The sequence below is a fragment of the Coccinella septempunctata genome, chromosome 2 (assembly GCF_907165205.1).
Source record: "Coccinella septempunctata chromosome 2, icCocSept1.1, whole genome shotgun sequence".
Taxonomy (NCBI): domain Eukaryota; kingdom Metazoa; phylum Arthropoda; class Insecta; order Coleoptera; family Coccinellidae; genus Coccinella; species Coccinella septempunctata.
In genome coordinates, this window is record NC_058190.1 from 27,915,750 (window position 1) to 27,940,965 (window position 25,216).

Consider the following 25,216-nt stretch of genomic DNA (forward strand, 5'->3'; position numbering starts at 1 on the left):
TAAATAAACGACATAAATAGCAGTACAAAGTTCGAATTATCGTTGGTCAGTGCATAGATTCACTTACAATAGGTCTATAGATCACTGTTTATCCACGATACCAACTTGAACTCCGCGACACAAAATTTTATGGGCTTATTACCAACACTTTAATTCATCTAAAAGTGGTATCCGAACTCCATTCTCGAATCAGTTGGAATTGGATCTTTTATAGAAACAATATTTTGACATTCAATAGTTCGACAATAAAGAATCTGAAATTTTCATAGGGAATGTCACTTTTTTCTGATGGGATTATATTCCTGCACATTCGACAATCACGCGACTAGGGGGGAGGATTGAACTGGATCTTGTTGCAAACTAGATGGCGCTCGAGTATTTAATAATACTCGATAGTATTCGATCAGGGTCCGTCAATTCCGAGCGGAGAAGGAATTGTATAGCTCTGACGAGGTTATATGAGACCCAAATCATAGAAAGCTTCTTCTTCGATGGAATGTTCTCCCTTTCGTTGACCTGACGATGACAAATTGTATAGTTCAATTCAGTTTGCAACACTTGTTGATATTCATATCAGCGGATGGTACATACATCTGAATAGATTCTTTATAACTTAAATTCGATTTTCCATAGCCACCCGAGATGTCAATCATTCTTGAATGGACTATCTATGTCCGGAAAATTATGGTCATCCTGATTTCGTTACGGAGTTATTTAGGGTCGAATATATAGAATGCATTTTGACATTCACATTCATATGTATACAGGGTGACAATTTGAAAACTTCCCAGTCCAATTATGTCACGTCAAGGATGTTTGCAGAGAAAATGCCAGAACAGGTCAATTTCTATTCGTAGGGAGACATATTTTGAGCAGAATTGTAAGCCGAAATCTCTTCAACCCTAGGTTTAGGAGCTATCACACTTAAATTCTCAATAGGGAATAGGGGGTGAGCTATACCTCAATTGAAAGATCACTTGACCCTATACATGAATACTATGGTTTGCAAATTTTTATTGAGTCCGTGAAGTAGTCACAGGGGCTGACAATTTGAAAACTTTTCAGGCCAATTATGTCACGACAAGGATGTTTAGAAAAAATGCTCTATTGCCCATGAAGAATTTAGGGGTGATAGCCCCTACACCTAGGTTTGAGGAGATTTTGGCTTACAATTTTGCTCAAAATATGTCCCCCTCCCTTTAAAAATTGACTAGTTCCGGCTTTTCCTTTGAAAACATTCTTGAGGAGACATAATTTTCATATTGTAACTGTAACTACTTCAAGGAATCAACAAAAATTGGCAAACCATATTATTCATGTCGAGGGACAAGGGATCTTTCAATTGAGGTAAATCTCACCCCCTATTCCCTATTAAGAATTTAGGGGTGATAGCCCCTACACCTAGGGTTGAGGAGATTTCGGCTTACAATTCTGCTCAAAATATGTCTCCCTCCGAATAAAAATTGAACTGTTTCGGCATTTTCTCTGGAAACATCCTTGTCGCGACATAATTGGCCTGGCAAGTTTTCAAATTGTCATCCTCTATTTGTAATGATTTTTTATTAGATATCAATGTTTTGCAGTATAACGGAGTGCGAGAAGGAAAATCTACTAACTTTTATTGCGAAAAAAGGAGAGTATGATAATAATGAATTCAAACGTATACTGTGGTATCTATTCGTGGAAAATTTTCAGGTGAGTAGAAATTTTCTTCACAACTGAAGAGTTATAAACTGCATTTTTCACAGAATTTTCGTAGGTTCAAGTAACTTTATAATAAGCATCTGATAATTCAATAGCAACTAGTGGCCTTTCTCATTTATTATACTAGAACTAGTAATATAAATACAATTCAAATGGGTGAGTCTTACACTCAGTTGCAGGAACGTCCATTATACTGTAATGGTCCCTTTAAAATTTTAATTTTTTATTAAACGGGATTTTCGGTTGCAAGTAACCAGATTTAATGGAAACATTAGTTTTTCGTTAAATTTAAAGTACACCAATCATTATCATGTCATTATCGATATTTCCTGTTGCAGGAAACAGTTTTTGCTTCAAATGAAGGATTATTTTGACGCATTATCGTTAAAAATTTTATGAACAAATTTTGTCCTATCAAGTATTCATTTAATTGACGCGTCATAATTTAAACGTTTTTTTAAGTGAAAATTTTTGAAAATTTCTTTTGTTCGCTACATATTATGTCTAGTTTGTCGAGTATGTCTAGCCTCTTGTCTCTGTTCGATGGAGAAACGAATAGTTCCAGAAATATACCGGACAGAAAGGACTTATGGAACAGTTATGTCAAAGAGGAACTCTTTGGTTATGATGAGAACGAGGTTCAATAAAGCATGTATTTTGCATTTGCTGAATTAAATTGAACACCTGATTGAACCTGAAACTAGGCGTTCCAAAGCAATTGGTGCAAGAACTCAACTTCTTATAGCTCTAAGATACTATGCAACTTGGGGATTTGATGGACTGTTATAAATCTACAGTGTGCCGCATAATACGAAGGGTAACGGAAGCTATTGCAAGCCTAGCTAATCAGCAGATCAAAATGCCAACTTCCCAAGAGTACCAGCAAGTTGCTCAAGAATTTTATGAAATTGCTGGTTTTCCGAGGGTGTTAGGAGCTATAGATTGCACTCATGTGCTCAGCATGGTGTTCCATGAATTCTGAAAACATTATATATATTTTTATATTTTCGAGTGAGATTATTTATTCAGAGAAACGTCAATTCATATTGTTCAATAATTAAATAAATTACATTATATTCTGACAAGGATTTTCTAGCTTTTTGCTTTTTATTATCATAGAAGGTTTTTAAATCTTCCACTGTTCTAATCCCACTTGTGGTGACAGCATTATATTCAGTACATATTTTCTTCCATGCTTCTATATTAGACTGATACCTGCGAAGTAAAATATACTGTAAACTGGTGAAATAAGCCATAATAATTATCTGATAAATAAGAATTATATCTTTCCTGAATCTACACTGAAACATGATAACATCAATGAATGGAATTAATGAATCAAATCATATTATGATGGGATAGGTACTTACTGTTGAAAGAGATCTAATAATTTACTCTTTTCTTCGGCGGTGTAGTTGCAACCTCTTTTTCTTTTCGTAGCAATCATATTATATAAATTCTACAATACAACACCGTGAACAGAAATGATTCTGACACAATAAATTCATTAGGTTCATAACATAGATTTTGCATTTTCCAAGATTTTATTAGTTACACTATGGTTTGTACACTAGAAATGCCATTTCTCGGGAGAAATGTCATAATTCTTTTAATGAATTCATTACCGAAACATTAACTAATGGAACGAAAATTATTGAAAAATTAAGTTCTTGCAACAGGCATTGAAATAATGAAAACATCAAATTTAAGGCACTATTTATTAATGCTGATTTAATGGACTCCTTCTTGCAACTGGGTGTTAGACTCGTACAATATTTCAACAGTAGATTCTCGAGGTCAAAAGAAACACTTTCTTTTTTAACCATTTTTCCCGAATCGGCTCTGTTTAAAAGATACAGGCTGTTGAAAAACCATAACAAAATGTTATTTTTGTTTCTAACTCACAAACGGTTTTATCGAATGAAATGAATTTTGGAACATAGTTTTGCATTCATTTGTTAAATCTTTTTCGATCACTAGATATCACCCACGTCTTCCAGTTTCCTCATTATGACCATTACGTACCATGAAAATACTAAAAATTCAAAGAACCCGACTCTTGAATCTAAGTTGGACGCTATTTAATGAATATTTTATTTTTTGTAAAATAAAAGTATTCTTCATATTTTCTCGTATAATGCGCCGTTTTCGAGTAATTTGTTGTTCAAAAATAAAAAATTGGGTACTATGTGATAAATTACAGGAATTACAACAAATACATATTTGATGCTCATGACTACAAATTAACATTCCACCGGGCTGACATGAGACTGTATAAAAATTTTTCAGAACGAAAAATTCTATTTCATGCGGGAAAAAATATATGGGATAATTCTCAAGATGGAGAAGATCCAAATCTGCCTCTTAAAAAAAGAATTGGACATGAACAGCACACCTGAAGAGTTAACAATGAATATTCATATCACCCAACTGTTCGAGATGCTGACTTATCAAGAACAGATGATTCTGAAATCTTGTTCAACCCTTGGAGATACATTTCCGCGGAAATTGCTCGAACATGTTTTGACGTTGGACTACTATAGCCTTCTCGCGCCAGGTACGTATAATGGAATATTTTTCCATTCTTCCATTTCCATGCGTGGGCATTATTTGGGAAAAATCGTGTTTAGACGAATGCATTCCTTATTATTATATTTTGAAATCATACTGTTTGTACGATAACAATTTTTTTAAGGTTGTGACTAGAGTCCCGACTCGGGACTCGTATCCAGTCCCGAGTAACGTCATTCAATTCGGGACTGATATTCGGTCCCGAATGCAACGATGCAATGCAGTGGTGCAATGAAATTATTAAGCAGTGAAAGGAGTAGCGAAAAACTCAATTTTCAATACAAATCATAAGCTTTTACCCAGTCAAATAGAAACAATGATTCATATTTCAATCGTGCATGTAGTTAAAGATGAATATGTTGTAACAGTATATTTCATTTTCAAATCATCACATTTATGAAGAGAAAAAAGGGCAATCTTGAAATGAAACATCTAAGGTGAACATTTCGAACACTACCTTTACCTTTTTGGCTAAATTTTCATACACTTAAAATAAAAGTACATTTTATTGAGGAGCAGCAGCATTGTATAATATATTATTATATATTATTTTGTATAAAATATCATACATTTCACCAAATATATTTGGCAGCTTCCTTTCTCGATCCCAGTTTTTTAGTCAAGAATGGCCGTAAGGAAGAGGTTCACTTCTGAATCAAAAATTATGTCTGGCAATTCCTCTGGATCAATTTACACTAAGCAATTCTCAACTTTCTCACCAGTTAGAATTGCATACTGTGCTACACCTTTCATTCTCTAATTCCAAGATAGTATTTTCACCTGTCTTTTCAATCTTGATTGAGAAAAAGCCCACTGCATTTTTTGATAAGGAATCACTCCTTGAATTTTGTCGCAACTATTCATAAATAATATTATACGATTCGCGAACATAACCTCAAAATCCTTTTACAATTGTCGGGACTGAACAAGGATCCCGAGTAAGGCCAAGAGATTTGTTTGGTACCTAATTGAGTCATTTGAATTCGTCAGTCGGGACTGGACACAGACCCCTAGTCGGGACTCTAGTCTCAGCCTTTTTTAAATGCTTGTGAGCCCAGGCATAGGAAAACTAGGCTTATATTCTGAACGGAGAGTGATCGCCTGTAAATGCTGCAGATTATATTCCGATGAAAACAAATCAGTTGGATGCCTGCTCACAGTTTTTCCGTCGCTAAAAGAAAGATTCTTGGCGAACCAAAGTTATTGAAATCAAACCTTGGAACATAGATACATGGAATGGCCATTCAGTGCTACGAATAATTTTTTTCCTACTAGCGTTTCGAAAGAATTGCTTTCCACACGCCTTCACGTTTGAAAAGAAGTACTTTCCCAAAACCGTGCCGCAAAAAGCCCTGCTAATCACTCTCCGCACTCATATGCGGGGAATAGCAGGGTTTTTCCGCCCGCCAATATTAAAGAGTCGCATATAAATAATACAATTTTGTCATGTCTCTATGCGCCAATCATATAATTCAAACGTTTCTCTATGCGGCTGATGAGCGCACAAAAATATAATTTCTTATATCGTCAGTTTCCAAAAATTATAGACTACAAAGATAGGAAACGAAGCGACTAAAGTGATGTGAGCGCCATCTGTGTTTCAAATGTGTTTTTAAGGCCCTAAGACTGGTTGAAATATCAATTCGAGGGACATTTACAAAAACATATGAAATTTTCTGAGATCCTCGTACCGCCTTTTGTTTATCAAGCTCGTTCAAGTTGCTGATTATTGAAATTTTTGTCTAATTTCTTGGTGAAAACCTTAAAATATGGTTCGGAAATTATTGTATATGGTGAAGAACTGTTGATCGAATAAAACGAATTTTACTTGGGCCTTCTTCAGGGTAATAGAGGAGCCGAATCCGAAATGTCGCTGAAGGAATAGTACTCTTTGTTTTTGTTCCTTCACCGATATCATCAATTTCATCATAGTTTTTTGGAATGATACTAAAGGTTATCATTTTGTAAATAATATGTAAGTAACGGAAATGTGTATCCTATGACGGTCAATTGAATATTGGTTCATATTATTATCTGATATAAATTGTACAAATTCAACTAAGTTCATTAATTCAAAACGTTTTGCACAGAAAACACACTTTTGACTTACCTATAGCAGATAACCATATACTCTTGTGTCCTAGTCAAAGCTCTATTCGTTGTCCATAATTTCAAATTTTTGTAAATTTTTTATAGATTGCAAATAAAAATTTATCACAAAACCATCCTTTTGTTTTGTCGCTCAGGATGCTTGTTTTCTGGTTTCAACAAGGCCAATCTTGAAATTCAATACATGGAATAGAATTCGAATTTCGCGCCCCTCAATTATAAAAAAGAAAACTGTTATTAAACAGTTTTTCTGTATTGACAATGCGTTTTCAGCGCCATCTCATTGTCAAATGTGTTTTCACTGGCCAAAATGCAATCGGGTTTTAATACTAGCGATATGAGGGCGTTTCCTATCTTTCTACTCTATAATCTTCGGTCAGTTTCAAAACTCCGTGAAAGTAATAGGTAATAGGAAAAATATTGTTCCTGACACATGTGGAAAGTTCTTTACAAAAATTTGGGAAAATTATTTCATGGCCAACCAAGTGCTAAAATAAAAGTGAACAGAGTATACATATTTATTTTTGACTAGCTGACCCGGCAAACCTAGTTTTGCCATTTAGTAGACAGTAAAAGTTGTGTATGATGTTAACCTAACCTAAAAAAATGGTAATCTATTTCTTCTTTTTCCTTATCCTCCAAGTTCAAGAAAACTGGAAAAATATGTGTTCGAGATTTAAATTTTCGATTTACTCGATATAACTTAACTTTTTGTCCAAATGTCGAAAACCTTTATAGGTTTTCGAGTACTTATGTACTCTATGATTGCTCGATTGGTCGTAAGAAAAAGGAATGCCTTTTTTTCTGTTCTGTACAATTTTTTTCGGGAATATTTTGTTATATAAACCTTGCCCTAACAATAATAAACACAACAAAAAAAGAATTGTCCAATTTGGTGCGATCGTTTGAACAAGCATTTTGAAGTAAACCATATATCCTCTTTTATTAATATAGATATGGAGGCAAATTGAATTATTGACACATAATGCAATAGCTTGAGGAGAGTAAATGTTGGTTATCTTCTTTGGCTAAAGGTTGAATACGTTACATCAGTTTTAGAATTTAAGAAAATCAACACGAAGATGAAATGCATCTGAAGAAATTATACAGCACGGGTGATATTACTACACGAATTGTCTAGCACAGTAACAGCACCCTTAGCACCCATGTTAGATATTTCGTGTGAGTTCATCTTTCCGATTTTCATGTCTGTAACAGCACCAGCGCTACGCTTAATCGACGGTACGTATAATAAAGTAATATCACCCATGCTGCATAATTTCTTCAAATTCGAATCTACGCTCATTCGTTTTACGAATCCTGAACTTGGAATAAAAACTAGCCACTCTGAAAAAAGCATAAAATATTATCTGTGTTACTGATCATAGTCGTATAAGAAACAGATGAAAAAAATAGCTATCCCAAGAAAGTTATTAGTTAGGATAATAACGCTGAAATTAGAAAACAAATTTGATGTAGAGGTAATGGTTAATATAAACATGCTTACGATTATTTTACATGATACACTGTTGTTTAAGTAAAATAAATAAAAGCTGAAAACCAAATTATTTTGTATGATTACAGCTGTGAAATCATTTTTCGAAGCCGGTATCCTTTGCTGTGGACAAGGTGATTTTTCAGATGGGGCTCAATATGTAGTGTGCCGAGAAAAATGTGTTGATCCACGTTTCAATGATGTTCTGTCTTGTAGATGCAAAGGAATTTATATTTCAGGTAATTCATTAAAATAAATATTCGTTCGAATCAACGTTCAGAACAATCCTCGTTCCCAATTTGTTATCGATGGTCTCCGCTCTATTCCCGTTGAGCACTCTAATGTCAGGGTACCGATTCTCAAAAGTCTCTTGGATCATTGCCGCATGACATGACATATCACTAAATTGTCCAACGAAAACAGTAATAGGTTGATTTCATTGGTACATTTTACTGTGACACAAGCGACACTTATCATTAGACATTTGAGTATTGGGCCGTCATGGTGTCTCACGATTTGAGCTAGTTTCTCCACATGAAGGCTGTTGAAGCAAGAGCCAGAAAGATGACCTACATGATTCAGAGATCGCTTAGGGGCTGGAGCTTGCCAACTTGCTTGCTGCTTTAATGCAGCTATGTGGGCTTTTTGATGGAATGTGCTGCATCAATGTGGTCTTCATCTCTTAAGAGTGATCAACTTATCCTTGAGTCCAAGCTTGTAACTCTACAGCGTTAGAACAAGATTTCTTTTGAGAGGACAAGCCTTGACTATCACGCCAGAGGAATGAATTTTTTTTTGGCTTTGATCTCCATCAACTCTGTAAAAGGAATAACACACAGCTTTGTTTCTACGCCTTCAAACTGACCGCATAGCGTCAAGGGTTCCTTTCCGATATAGTTTTTTTACGAGTGAAATACTTCTACATAGTGCCAATTCAGTGAATACGAGGATATATTGAAAGATTCTTAGCCTACTAAAGAACCAAACAAAATATCAATGTCAAAATATTTTATTACTGGACATGTTCTCCTCTTAATTGGATACATTTATTACAGCGAACCTGCAACGTATCTAGACCTTTCAAAAAAATTGCTTCTTCTTGCTCTGCAAACCAGACCTCCACAGCTTTCATTACCTTCTCGTTCAAAGAAAATTTACGACCTTTTTTCAGTTGAGGAAAGAGATGATAGTCGGACGGAGCCAAATCTGGTGAATAAGAGGGGCGTTCTAGTAATTCAAACCCTAAATCACGAATTTTTTGCATGGCGACATGAGATTTGAGTGCATGCAGGGGCGTTGTCCTTCGAAAACAAAACACCTTTGGATAGCTTTCCGCGTCTTTTCCCTTAAATTTTTTCCCGTGAAGTTGTCAGTAATGTCGAATAGTAATCTCCGATTATTGTTCTACCCTTCTCCAAAAAATCAACCATGATTACTCCACGGCAATCCCAAAACACTGAAGCAAGAACTTTTCCAGCAGATTTTTGGTCACGAAACTTCTCAGGTCTTGGAGAACCAGAGTGTCGCCATTCCATTGTTTCTGGATTGTAGAAAAGTACCCAAGTCTCATCCATAGTAACAATTTGATTTAAGAAGTCTTCATCGTTTTCAAATCGAGCACAGATCGAAAGCAATGCTTCTACCCTTGCACGGTTTTGGTCAACATTCAAACATTTGGGGATCCATTTTGCAGCAATTTTTCTCATGTCCAAATTGACGTGAACTATATGATGAACGCGTTCGTATGAAATATTCAGTGATTCAGATATCCGTTTCAGCCAATTCGACAGTCTGATAAAATCATGTTATGAACTGCATCGATATTTTCGGGGACTGAAACAGCAACTGGCCTTCCCGATCGGTCATCATCTTCAATGGAAAATTTACCTCTTTTGAAGCTTGCAGTCCAATTTTTCACGGTCGCATACGAAGGGCATTGATCACCAAGGGTATTAAGCATATCTTCGTAAATCTGCTTACCTCTTAACCCTTTTAAATACATGTACTTGATGATGGCTCGATAAGTACTCCAATTTTTCGATTTTCACAATTTCGGTGGACATCTTCTTTCTTAATTTATTGCGTAACTCTGGTTTACTTTTACGACCTCAAACTTCTCACTGACACTTCTAATGAGTAATTGTTCGTTGCTATGGTAACGTAATCTTTTTTTTATGCATGGAACTGGTCTAGGCTGACTAGATATCAATACATCCTCGTATCTTCAAAAACCGACTGGATCAGTTCATTGAAGACTTCAACAATTCAAGAGGCTATGTGAACAGGACCGTGTTATTATCTCCATCATTTAATGTATTAGAGCCTTTCATTTCATATTGTATTAGTTAATAGGTTTAGAACTCCTGCTCTATTTGTGAATTGAATTGTGGATTGAAGTCCATCACTATCATTGACCATCGATAATCACACCGTCGAGGTCACAGTGATTTCAAACACAGCCCTCTTAACTGTGTTTAAGACACAAGGAATAAAAACAGGACCGCATTTCGAAAAAATGACATAAAATATGAATTCGTTCGGTTCCTATTCCCTGGTGACAAGTGTGCCATGCAAAGTGAAAATTGAATTTCTTAGAATAAATCATGTAGTTTTTCATGGCAATAACGAAATTTTTGTAAGGGATGTAAAAAATATAGATTTTGGGGCTTGAATGAAAAATCATGATATTCTGAATATTGCCCTAAAAATATTGATATTTCATGAGCCGTTTGAAAGAGCATTCTGAAGTGAACAAACCTATAAAATTTGATAAAAATCGGACCTTGCAGTCCAGAGTTATGGCTATCGCAAATTTCGGCCAATATTCTTGAATCATCCCGTATCTCCGAAACTTATAGCCTTAGGATTCAAAACAAGAAAGTTTTCTGAAGGGCCTGGATGACCTGCATTCACCATTGGGCTATGGCCAACGACTCATGAAACACCCTGTATAATACTCAGCTGAAACATCCATTAATATTCAATGCTCTATTAAAATTTGAAACAGAAATTTTTTTTGGAATAAATGGAGGATTGAAATTTCAATGAAGTAAGTATTATATTTGCTGCAACTGGGTGATAGAGTATCAATAAGAGGATTCAGTTGCGTTTCAACGAACTTGGGTGCTTCCTGTTTAGTGGCCGAGGACGCTATGAGAACAGAAGATGTTAGATCGCCTCGCAATTGGGTTGGTCGCGCAGATTTTTCGTTTGACAGTATTTCTGGCACATAGCGTCTTTCCACTTCTAGGTTCGGATTTAATGTTTCGTGTAAAACAGTGCCAGAACCTGACGAGCTTAAAGGCGTTCTAGCCTTTATCAAGATTATCAAGAAGCGGTAAAATCCAATTTTGTACCAGATAATATAGAAATTTCGTCTATCGATTTTCGATATAGCTGGAAGTAACATTTCAAGTGAATTTCATGAAAATATATTGACCTTCTCCGTATAATTTCGGGCGAGAGAAAGAAGGATCTCGTGTAAGGTATCACCAAAGATTTGATACTCTTTGGTATGACAATGAAAAACCAACGAAAGTCAATCATCGAGGCAAGATGGCGGTAAGTCGCGAGCATTGCGTGCGATCATCGATGATGGACAGTGATGGTGCTCCGACATGATTTTGATAACATAATTATCCCGACTTTCAGATCGTTCTCGAACTCTACCAGATTATGCCTATTGTGGTCTCCTGCGTTTTCGGAATTCACGTTTCAGAGAAAATATCTACGAGTTACTGAGAGGAAATCAAAAGATTGATATTCATGCCAAAGTTATGATTTTCGTCCATGAAGAAACAAAGAGATGTAGATCATGTGGAAGAGATTCGTTCTCTTGGGATATTAATACAAAGCGTCTTGACGATGTGAGTATTTCGAATTCATGAAATTATTTTATAAATTTACATCTATGAAATCTCCTTCACTTTTGCTCTCAAAGTTTGAGTTCGAGTTAAATCTTGGAATGTTGAAGTATGGACAGCTAAGTGATGATTAGTTACCAGTACGAATAACTGAATTGTCTCATTACTCTCTAGTACATTCATATGTTTTCCTGTACCCACCTACTGTGTATAGTCTCGTATATTCTCAATGAGATAGTATAAAGAATATTGTTTTGAAACTGAAAAAGTATTCCCAATGATATGAAAAAATTATATGGTTCTTAACACTCTTATTTATTTCAAGCAGTATATTTCTTGATTTTTTAAGGCTTTTCCCACGTTTCTTCTCAATTTATTTCTTATGAATTTTCTAATCTTGGAAAATATGTGTATGGCTGTTTAAGGGGAAGTAATTAATACTACAAGAATCTCCATTCAAAAACGGTATTCACTAGTTACTAATTTACGCTTTCAATTTCTTACGTGAAGCTTTAATTTTTTTAATTGAAGTTAAAGGATGACTTGATGTCACCCCGTCTCTTTTTTTCCAATTCAGTTGTTTTTTTTTTGAGAAAAAAAACTTGAACTTTAGTGTCTATAAAACTTGTTATCGCAATCATTTTTCGACGGTTTTTCGACATATTCCGATGAAAATAACGACGGGGTGACATCGGCGATTCAATTGTTTATAAAATACAAAGATTTTCATAGCGATGCATGCCAAAATTATGCTGAAATTCAGGAATAACTGAAAATTATTCAATATTCCTAATATTACCACTCACGTTGTAGTTCCTACTTTTCAACAGACTCAGTGCGTAATTCAGGCTATTGCTCAAAGATGTGACACATTTTCGTATTTGGGGTAGCATCCGTAAAGCAACCAATGTCGATCGGCTTGATCTCGAATCGTATGTACTACTTTCCCTTAAGATGCGGGAATATAGAAAAAACTTTTTGATTTTTTCATATTGGAAGGATTACAAAGCACAATTACTGAAAAAATTTGGAGAGTGACACTTTCTGAAAGTGTCGAAAATAATAATTTATTGCCGGCTATTATACACTTTGGCAGGTCATAAGCTCTTTCAAATTTATATTTTTTTAATATTATAGAGAGATTAGAGAGAGAAATCTTTGATTTATTTCTAGGTTAACACTTAATTCATAGTAGGCGGATGAGACGAGTCTGAGTACCTACTGAAAAGTTTATGGTCTCAAATAAGTTCGGATATCGATTGAAATTCAATCTGGGGGGACTCAGCATCTTCTGAAATTCTTTAGGGTTTTCACTCCTAGTCTCTGAAACAATATCAATTGAAATAATCGATTTGCGCCTACGTAAATTCTTGCACTGATTTGTCAGGAGCAAATCAAATGGAAAAAATTGTTGCCTGACTGTTGCTTCTTGGGTATTGAAACAACTCTTGTATGTAGTAAGGCAAACTGAACAACCAGACTTAGAAGCTCAAGGGAAGTCTTAACTGCACAGTTTGCCGGAAATGTGTATTGATCAAACGTTTGATGAATGATGATTTTATTGATTACAATCTAAGCTCATATATCTACTAATTCAGACAGTAACATAGCCTTATTTGGACCAGGGGCATAGCAAGTTTGGTTCGGGCCCTGGTGCAAACCATCATACCTGGCCCTTCCCCTCAATTATTTTTGAGTTCTCAATGAAGGGATGTTAGTTGAGTGAATTTAAATTAAGAGATTCAGTCTGGACAAAGAATTAGAGGACAAGGAAATTTATGATAATGACAAGGTGAAAAATTAGAAATCATAACTTTATTACATAAGCTTTCATTAATTTATAAATATTATTCAATATAAATATACAATATAATTAAATAGTATATGAATATTGGAATATAATTCATATTCAAGAAAACAGAACCAAAAAGAATCGAAAAATACATACGATAAATGTAAAAACATAAACGCTTACCAGAACAGGTCAACTGGAAAAATAAACTCTTGTTGCTTTCTGATTAGCAAATAAAAAAAAATTATTGCCTACGAATCTAATTTTCTGCAGTTGCATTTTCAATGAACGAAATTCCCTCTGAATGTGTGCCAAAATGAAACTATTTCTTGATGGAGTGAGTCCGAAAGGTCAGAAGAATAAATTTGGTTAGATTTTTTTTAGATATTTGTACGGTTGTCTCAAATCCTGAACCTATATGAATGACTATAGTCATTCAAAACAGCTATCCTCACAATTGAATTGCAGTTTAAATGAAACACACTTTCTCTCTCTCAGCCTAGACTTTTTCTCGATCCGGATAACTCAAAATATTTTGACAATAACTTGAACTGTAATATACCGATGAGGGATAAAAAAATCACAGATGGCAAAACCTGGGGCGGCAAAGCGGGTAGATAAAGGAAAATAATGAATAGATACACAAAAACGTACTGGCAGCAGTCATTCTCTGGGAAGTTTTGACGTTCTCGTAGTGCAATAATGAGAATAATCATTTTGAAAGCGATAATAAACTCATAAACCCTGAAAGGGTATGTTTACATGTCCTTTTTACTCATTATAAGTACGTATACTATGAGTGTTGATTTCTGGTTGTTGGTCATATGATTCGTTGACTATATTTGTGTATGGGGTATGGTCAGAAATGGTTGTTGACGTCTGAGTTGGTTGCTGATCGGGTCATTGCTAGGCATTTGCCTCAATCTCCGAGGTGGATCTGTTAGCTTTTCTGGTCCGAAGAAGTTGTTGAGTATATCGCAACCATAAATACTATACAGCTAATGTTAAGTCAGAAAATGTACTCAACAAAAATTAACTAATTCAAGAAATATTTCAACATAATCATAATATCAAACATTATAATGTTAGAAGATTAGTTTTGCTTCTGACAATTTTCATCACAAAACCGTCCAGCCTTACACCAAATAAACGAAAGAAAAAATACGCAACTAAGCAAGGTCGGGGCCATGAATTATATTGTCGACAATTGTTAATCAGTTTCAATTATCGATTTATATAAACCACGGCACATTTCTGTATTAGAGAGACCGCAGTTAGCTAGTTTAATAAACAGTTATCTTTGGAATCTCAACCTTTTCTTTCTAACAAACATCACCCTCCTCCATCCCCTTACAAACTACCCTAGGATCATCAATCATCATCTGATTCTACATTGGTCCTTCGAGCAATTAAGCGGACAAGACGTTCGTCGAAGCAGGATTCAGTGCCTGCGACAAGGAATCCTCACATGACTCAGATCCTGTGCCGAGAGGAAGCGCCTGTGACAAGGAGCTCACAACAAAGGAATGGAGGACGATTAAAAGGAGGAGAGGAGAGATTAAAAATAATGAAATACTAATAACATGTTCTACGGATTCAACGATTGTTTAGGCATGGATTACAAACAATCAGAATAAACAACAAGGTAATAAAACGGGTAAAAAATATCTCAGACAATCAGTAGCAATATGTAAACATAATCCAGCAGATTCAGCATCCAGGTGAACTGAAATACCAACACCTCCAGCGTTGATAATGGTGAATGGGACAAAAATCCAAATGAGACAAAACACAATTAAACAACCTATAAGACAGTCACAGATATGCAAACTACCAATTCACCGATCCGAGCCAGAAACAAGTCAAAGCGCCTATCACTCAGGGATAAAAAGAAAACCCTCAGGAATCAAAATACCCACAGCTCTAATATGTATTATAGCACTAAGTGCCACAACAATACCATCCGTACAACCAATCATACGAAACGAAGATCCCATAACCAGGAATATATGTGGAACACATTGGATAAGCATACAAGGAAAATGGCGATTAAAAACTAGGAATTAAAATTCCGATCGCACAATTACAACTGGATGAGGAACACTTAAAGAAAACGACATATCAATTTCAACACGTATGCAACGGCGCCAAGGAAAGATCCCAGGAAACTCAGTGCAATGAATTAGATCACCACGTTGTGGAGATTAAAGTGGAATTAACCACCAATATAGACCATATCCTTAAATCCTCAATATAGGAAAGTACCGAGTGAAACTTGGCCTATTTGGAGAATTCATGACTGCCGTTTTTGGGATAAACGACGAGGTGTACCGTGATTTGGGGACGATCAGGACAAATTGATCCAGTTTGGCAGACATGGAACACTATGAAACAAAAATTTATGTGAAATTGGAAAAGTTCAGGAAGAAGGTAGATCAAGGGCTCCGAACCGTTGAAGAAATGAGAGGATGATTGACGGTAGTAGAACCAAACCGACTTAACATCTATATAATAAATTCATTCCAATTGGCAGAAAACTATTTCGATGTAGTAGACAAGTACTAGAGTTTAGCGGAGGTTTGTTATATTCAGGGACACATTGTAGAGATGTTTTGTATTATTGATCTGATTTCGGCAATCAACCTGATTACCTGAATACCAATCATTGTTATTGATTTCAAACACCTTGCATTAATAGTTATTATTACAACACTTGCTGTAATCGCAAACTTACTCAATTGATATAAATTGTTATTGTTGTTATGAATATGGGAATTCAATTAAAGAAAGCTGAAGATTAAACATCTTATCATTTCCACCGGTTTCCCATTACAACATATCTCATTCTCTGAAACTGGTTGTGCTGCACCACATTTTTAATAATGTTACCCACAAACTAGCAAGTACAAGTGTGTGGCAATACAACCATTAAAATATTGAAGTATGAGCACATTTTTACACAATAAACCAAAGCGAATTCAACGTTATTAGGGCTACAGGAATACCAATGAAGATCTATAATGCAACATTTACCAGTATACAAATCACAAGATCATTGATAGCGACGGAATATAATACGCAGAAGTACTTTGAACTAGGTCAGTTCACACAGGTAGTAAGAATACTACACTATGTACATTTACGCATACAATCCATCGGTAGTCAAAAATATGGAAAACTCCCCCGACTGTGTGTTGAACCTGATATATCGGAACTCTGTTAATATAGAAAAGTAGACATGAGGTTATGTCGTTATTTGGAAGAAATTGAGCACTACTAACAGCTGGCTTTACGTGACAAATAAACAAATCAGGATCCTGTTAATGTGCAACGGCAACGGGAGAGAGAGGAGATACTGCTAAACGCAGAAATAATAAAAATTAGTTCAAATTGCTACATCGAAACAAGTGGAACCATCCTGCAGGGTAGCCAGCGAGATAACATTCGGCTCTTGGAATCATTCAACAATGAACACACTCCAAGGTTTACTTAAGTACAACCCCGAAATCCTATTAATGAAAACATAGAAATAGACGACACCAAAGTAGAAACATCAGACGTTCTTCACCATCTTCGAGGATTGTAAGCTAACCTATTTCAACGAATGAGTATCGAACGATGGCGACACCTGGCCCCTGCGATATCGTCGAGAAGCGTCACAACAATAATAATACTGGAGTCACTAGCATTGGGCTACTTTCTAGTGCAATCCAAAAAGTGTAAAATCAGCGCATCAATCAGGGAACAACAGGAGAGGAACGCAGTGGAGATGCAACCATTAAACCATAGCAAACTGAGTAAAAACGCCAGTCACTTCAGCAACGAGGAGTACCCGGTTTACGCAGACATGGTACGGACGCTGAGGACATCTCACTCCTAGGACCTCATGATGCTGGTCCATTCTAAGAGGATGCAATATGTTAAGTCACAAAATGGTATTAACAAAAAAATTAACTAATGTAAGGAATATTTCAACATAATCATAATATCAAAAATTATAATTGTAGTATGTATTAGTATGAACGACCTGTATATTTTTATAAGTGAGACGGCGGTATAACCTTACATCATCTGTATGTTTCTAATCATTGTCGTTCATGTTCATCAATTCATGATGGTATATAACAAGTAAATAATGTAAAAAATATGGTTTTCATTAGTATATTATGGCTATGTGATTTCACTGAAAGTTCATAGTTCTATCGCCAAGCCAAGATGGGATCAAGACAATCAAAACAAGAAGAGATAATCATTGCACAAACAGAGAATGGTGCAGCCGCTTCGTCAATTGGTGCCAAGACCCTTTCAACACCGGAAATCCTAGGGATAGTCGCGTTTATTCTAGTATGTATTGGAGCCATGCTGTTCGTGTATTGGAAGGTCAAGAAAGCTCACATGGCGATCCTGCCAGTCGTATGCAGTTAGAGGTCCATATGGTTTTGACTGAGTATTCATAGCCAAGCCAAGATGGGATCGGGACAATCCAAACAAGAAGAGGTTATAATTGCCCAAACTGGAAATAGTGCAGCCACTTCATCGATTGAGTCCAAGACCCTTTCTACACCGGAAATCTTAGGGATAATCGCTTTCATTCTGGTATGTATTGGAGCCATCCTATATTTATATTGGAGAGTCGAGAAAGCTATTGAAAAGAAGGTACAACTCGAGGTCAGAAGAAGCCACCAGGATTTAGTGTAAAGGAAAAATATACCGTAAGAATTTTTTCCTTGTTATGTCTAATTGTCCATGGAATTTGATGAACTATTTGCCGAGTTAAGTGGGGTGTCCCAAAAATTCCTCGAAAATATCAGAAAGGAGCCGCGAGAACGTAGGGAATGGCCGATAGAGTCGATAAATTTCTCAATGAACTAGTCCAGTTAGAATATATATTCAACAAGTTGAATGAAACTGTCAAGTCGGAACCAAATTTTCTCAAAGCATTGAATCCTCACCAAGCAATCATAGAAAAGTCACTGTCAGAATCTAGAAAATTGCTTCAAGAAAGGTCTAAATTAATTGAAGATAAACAGCATTCAGTGTGTTTTCATTCATTATTGAATTACATCATACAATTGTCGATTCGATAGTCTGTGCTCCGTTCAACATGTCTTAAGAAATAAACACCCTTTGATGAGTCTGCCGAACATTATTCGTCATCCCTCCACTGCATAGATGATTAGCCGAACCCACCCTAGCTGGTCACATCACATTGAGAAGAAGGTACAACTCGAGGTCAGGAGAAGCCACCAGGATTTAGTGTAAAGGAAAAAAAAAACGTAAGAATTTTTTCCTTGTTATGTCTGATTGTCCATGGAAATTGATGAACTATTTGCTGAGTTAAGTGGAGTGCCCCTAAAATTTCTCGAGAATATCAAAAAAGAGCCGCGAGAACGTAAGGAACGGGCCGATAGAGGCAATAAATTTCTAAATGAGATAGTCAGATTAGAATATAAATTTAACAAGTTAATTGAAATTGTCAAGTCTGAACCAAATTTTCTCAAAGCATTGAGTCCTCACCAAACCACCATAGAAAATTCACTGTCAGAATATAGAAAATTGCTTCAAGAAAGATCTAAATTAATTGAAGATAAACGTAATTCATAAAAATCAAAAACGGCTGAAAAATTTGATTTGAGGACAGCATCCTCTTTATTGCCAGATATGACTAACGAAGAAGAGTCTGTATAACAATTAATTGATGCCATAGTTATATAACGATATGCTCGATGATCAAGGTAAAAATTCTCTGATTAATTATGTTTTCAAAATTAAAATGACTGCAAATGCGTAATTAAGGTTGAAGAAAGAATATCAGAAAGTTGAAGATTTGGTGCTAGATATGAAAAAACCCTCATAACTAAAAAATCACCAACAGCGTTATCAACCCAACTCCATAATTTAAAACAATAGAAGATTTTGTTAAACCAGTTGAACAATTGTTTCTGGATTTAACGATCACTCAAACAGATAATGCACCAGAAGCATTAACTCTTTTAGCCAACGTGAATGAAAAAATTGCTCTAGGTGCATTCTCCAATGGATTGCGGAATACGGAAATCAGAACTATCATGAAGGCAAGAAATTTTAACAACCTCAAAGATGCTGTAGCATCAGCTAAGCAAGAGGAACTTGTGAAAATTTCATCTCAAACATCTAGCCAGAACATTTTTCACATGAAAAATTTCAATCGAAATCGTAATGATTTTAATCTGAAAGGAAATTCTAACCATTCACATCGAGGTCGTGACGGCAAGGAGAATCCTAACAAGCCTAATTTCAATTCAGCGAAAATTAATTACGGACAAGGTCGTGGTCGGAAGTTCACCACCATTCATTCAAAAAATAATAACAAAGGGTACTCGACCCAGCAGAGAGCATATTTTGTCGATTAACCAAATTCCGATTGATTTTAGAAGAATACGGTTCATTATGTAAAAGGTTCAGAAAATGTTACAGCAGATGTCTTATCGCGTATTAAAATTGATTCAGAAGAACACAAAGAAAAGACAAACGGGATAGTTGATTAGTTAAGCGTCATGACGAGATCTCGAACTAAAAATGAAGTAAGTTCTAAACAACACGAGACGAATGCCTCCGATGGCAAAAGAATTGATCACCCTGCTGTTGTCGAAGTTTTGAAACGTCCACTAAAAAGTGTTGAGTTAAGACCACTTTCAGAAAAAGAATATCGTCTTTGAAAAATCAACATTTAGAGGATTACAATGAGAATTTAACATATAATGTGAATTCACAAATTATCTTCCTTAACCAGGATATCCGATCAGCGTAAGACTTAGGTACATCGTTGAGGAACAACGACAACCGGACAAATTATGCGCAGAAAATAATATATTAGAATTGTACCTCATAAAGCTAGCTAGTAATATAAAATTTTTGAGTATGTTGGCAAATTATAAGAATGAAATTCTAGGAACATCCTTAAAGATTAATTTAATAAGAGATGTAACGCGAATCGAAGACAGAGAATTAAGGCAAATAATTCTGAACGATTTTTACATGCTTCCAACCGGTGCACATGCAGGTATCGAACGCATGTTTAACAATATCATCAGAGAGTATTTTTGGAATGGCTTAAGATCTTATGTTGAAAAGCTCGTAAAGAAGTGTGATGATTGTCAATGTCATAAACATTCTTTAAAAAGGAAAGAACCTTTGACAATCACTAACACAGCTTCGTCTGCCTTTAAAAAATTTTTTTTTGATCTCGTAGGTCCATTCATTACCTACAGATATCGAAAATAACAAATATATATAATATGTACTCACAATTCAATGCGACTTAACCAAATTTGTAGAGTGTTACCCACTACCAAACAAAGTACTCAAAGAAGCAGAAATAGTTTCGAAATCTTTCATTCAAAACTTTGTTTTAAGGTAAAGTATACCTTCTGAAGTTGTTGCAGAGCAAGGCACAGAATTCTTATCAAGAATATTTAGTGAATTGTGTGATTTGCTCAAAATTAAGCAATTCAATTCAACAGCTTATCACCACGAAACACTAGGTGTGCTTGAAAATTCGCATAAACACTTAGGAGCTTTCCTTCGTATACACGCAGCTAAGGAAAGTAACAACTGGAGTAATTGGGTTCCGTATTGGTGCTTTTCATATAACAATACCGTGAACTCTTCAACTCGCTATACTCTGTACGAATTAGTTTTCGGAAAACCTAATAGATTTCCACAAAATTGAAAAAGCCAAGTAGATCAACAATTTTGACAACTTTCCTCTTGAACTTGAACTAAAATATAGGTTGCAAACGGCATGGAAAGATGCTAGAGAAAACTTGGTAAAGACAAAATTGAAAAGAAAAGAGAGTTTCGACAGGAAATGTAACGAAATAAACTATAAAGTAGGAGATAAGGTGCTCTTGAATAATAAGAACATTGACAATAAACTTGACCACTTATTTAACGGCCCCTACGAAATAGTGGAAGTGCGAAACCCGAACATTATTGTGAAAACGGCCAAGAACAAACTCAAAGAAGTGCACAAGAACAGAGTGAAACCGTATTTCTCATAACAAGTAATAATTACTAATCAGTGATTAGAAATAAGGGACTGATATGAAAATTAGATTAGGAAATTAACGTATTTAACTTTGTAGATTTAAGACACATTGAGACTGTGATATGTATTATATATATAGATATTAAGTTATAGATAAGTCAACAAAATAAAAAATTTCATTTTTGTATAGAAAAAAAAATTTTTTTCTCACAAAGAGGGAAGGTGTAGTATGTATCAGTATAAACAACCTGTATATTTTCATACGTGAGACGGCAAGGCCTGTAAAACCTTACATCATTATAAGAAACGTGCCTTAGATAGATAGAACTGTTCTTGAGATAACACGTAATTTGTATCTGTATGTTTGTAACCATTGTCATTCATATTTATCAATTCATGATGTATTATAAACACAACACGTATACACAATGTATAAATAATATATAGCATTAGGCTAAGAGACTCCATTCAGTGTGTGTATTCATTCATTATTGAATTACATCATACAATTGTCGATTCGATCCGAATCTGAGTTATAGTCAGTGATCCGTTCAACATGCCTTAAGAAATAAACACCCTTTGATGAGTCTGCCGAATATTATTCGTCATCCCTCCACTGCATATACGATTGGCCGAACCTGCCCTAGCTGGGTACATCACAGGTCTCTCAAGCAGATAATCATAGACAAACTGCAGATAATGCACAAATGCACCAGAAGCATTACCTGTTTTAGACAACGCTAATGAAAAAATTGCTCTAGGCGCATTTTCCAATGGGTTACGGAATACGGATATCAGAATAATCATTAAGGCAAGAAATTTTAACAACCTAAAAGATGTTGTAGCATCAGCTAAGGAAGAGAAACTTGTGAAAATTTCAGCTCAAACATCTAGCAAATAAAGTTTTTCACATGAAAAATTTTAATCGAAATCGTAATGATTTTAATCAGAAAGGAAATCCTAACAAGGAGAATTGCAATTCAGTGGAAAAGAAATACGGACAAGGTCGCGGTCGCCAGTTCACCAATCATTCTGGAAACAATAACAAATAAAAGGGTACTAGACCCAGCATAATTGCACAAACTCTTCCACAGAACAAAATCGCGTAGCAAATAAGTTTTTTCGTGACCACCAGTCATGTTAGTTACAATTTAAATGCTGTGGATTATTTTTCAATGGAATATGAGAAGAATTAATTGAATTTTTCAATTAATACAGGTGCAAGTATTAGTTGTTTATTTTAATTCCCGAGTATTTAGTTGAAGGAGAATATTTAGATATTAAAAAAAAAGAAAAATTAAAGGTATAGCCGCATCCACATCTTCCATGGGCTCCGCAAACATTTCAATTATTTTTACAAATGCAAGATTCGCTCACAATTTTTCAGATATAAAGTGCTTTGATTCAAGTATACAAGGTGTACTAGGATCAGATTTTTTTTTAAAACACAAAGCAGTAATTGATTAATGGAGAAATTGGTGTACCTACCATTGAAATCCAAAGTTGAACATTATACCACCTAGATGTGAAATAATTCATTGTTGTCATACTGAGAAAACAGAAGAATGTGTCATTCTAAACGAACAATCATGCGAAGGCGTTATCATCGCGGGAATGATCGGAACATTTTCTTCCAATATTTGAGAGTCTTTCAAATTTCGATGTTATAAATTATAGTAGAAAAGAAGTATTCGTACAAAGAGAATGAAGATGAAATATTAGATTCAATCAATATGAAATCATTGAACAAGAAAGAAATAGCTTCCGTAAAAAAATTTGTGCCAAGTATGCAGATATTTCTCATGTAGATGTCCTATAACTGTTACTAATTTTTACCGATAGAAAATTTTACTCAAACCCGAAGCTCAACCAGTTTATCTGGAATCTTATAGATTACCGCATTCGCAGAAAAATTAAATTCATAAGCAATCGGCAAAATCCTACAAGACGGAATTATAGAGGAAGCCAAATTCTGAATGGTCCTCACCGTTACTAATCGTTTCAAAGAAACTATATCAAACTGAGTTTGATGAGTACCTAGTATAAGATTATACCTTACTGAACAACCAAATTAGAGGTGAAGCTGCATTCACAATCAATTCGCGGGCCGAAGTGCACTTCGGCACGAAATTTACCATTCGCAATAATCTTGGAACCAAATACTCAAATGAATCAAAAATGTAACTGATCAAAACATAAGCATCGGCATCATCCATAGCCGGCACGAAATTTCTTGCCGAAGTGGTAGTTTGCAACTTGCAAGTAATTTTGTCTTGAATTTCATTGTGAATGGTAACAGAGAACGCCATCTGCTAAGCTTCCGTGCCGAAGTGCACTTCGGCCCGTGAATTGATTGTGAATGTAGCTTTATAAATTTCCATTACCAAACATTACTAAAATACTAGATTCCTTGTCAGGAGAAAGAGAAACCTTGTCAGTTGCTTGCTGATACTTCAATATGTTGGATGAGTTTCTATGTCTCACCTCTGGTTTGGATCTTCAGATACTGCATCCTTTCGGCATCCCCAAGTTCTTGATTTTCGTGGATAGTTTGAAGAAATTGACTCGGAATGTGATTCACGTCCCGTATTCACCACTGAAAATACGGATGCTGATCCGTGGTAAGTTTATAGAAATGGTTTTATGCTGGGCCTGCTTAGCTTCAGTAGGGGAGGCAGTAATTATATTTTCTATGATTTCCTCATACTGCGCCCTGAATTGTTCGAAAACTCCACTCTTCTTATATTTGATTGTTTCTTCGTGGTTGATGGCTAGAATCTGTTCATACAGTGCTTCTATGTCTCGCCAGACTCTGGTCAAATTTTTTTCGAGGAAATTGGGATGAAAGGAAATTTTCTTCGAGATTTGGGATGTTACAGCCACCTTATTTCTTCTACTCTCCTCATTTCCTTTTCGAATAAATTCAATTTTATTGGATTTCGAATCATGGAAGGGTGTTGGTAGCTACCTTCTTCGGCTGTTGGAGTAGACTTTGGCGATGCAGCGATATAATTCTTGATTTCTTGGTTGCGTAGCTTCGGTATATTTGACAGAGTAAATCTTGCTCGAAGTAGTAATGCTCCTTGCTGAGAGATTTCTGAAGATCATCATGGAGTTCTTGAAATTTATCGAAGGGATCCATCATAAGAAAATATTTTCTTCAGCTCTTGGCCAATAATGATTTGTTCTCCTAATTGTTGAAGAACTGATTCGTTGTAACTTGCCTTGAAAGTTTTTTCTTCACGGGTGTTGGTTTCGGATCTGGAGGGCTGCTTAGTGCTCGTGTTGGCTCTGGAGGGCTTCCACAGGCGTTGTGAGACAAGGGTCGTAAATGGCCCTGGTTACTTTCCAGTAGACTTGATCTATTGCCTGGGTGTTCCAAATGTTGTTCCAGAAGGCTTGTTCACTGGTTCGGAATTGGCGCTGGAGGGCTTCTTTTCGGAAATTGTCGATGGATTTGTTGGGCTTCCCCACAGGCGCTGTCAGTGTGATTCAGATTAGGGTCGTTAATTAATTTTCCCGATCCGGCTCGAAGGACCAAATAATGTTGCTTCTTGAGTACTGAAACAGCACTTGTATGTAGTTAGGCAAACTGAACAACCAGACTCAGAAGTTCAAGGGAAGTCTTAACTCCACAGTTTGCCGGAAATGTA

General features: G+C 35.6%; 1 protein-coding gene across 1 annotated transcript in view; it reads left to right on the plus strand.

The window, feature by feature from the left end:
- LOC123307125 (adenylate cyclase type 10-like) overlaps positions 1-25,216 on the plus strand; it is a 106,013-nt gene that overhangs the window by 49,982 nt on the left and 30,815 nt on the right. The window contains exons 15-18 of the mRNA XM_044889343.1: positions 1,584-1,695; positions 3,994-4,261; positions 7,969-8,118; positions 11,531-11,745. Of these exons, the coding sequence (XP_044745278.1) occupies positions 1,584-1,695; positions 3,994-4,261; positions 7,969-8,118; positions 11,531-11,745 (745 nt within the window). The remainder of the gene's footprint in view (positions 1-1,583; positions 1,696-3,993; positions 4,262-7,968; positions 8,119-11,530; positions 11,746-25,216) is intronic.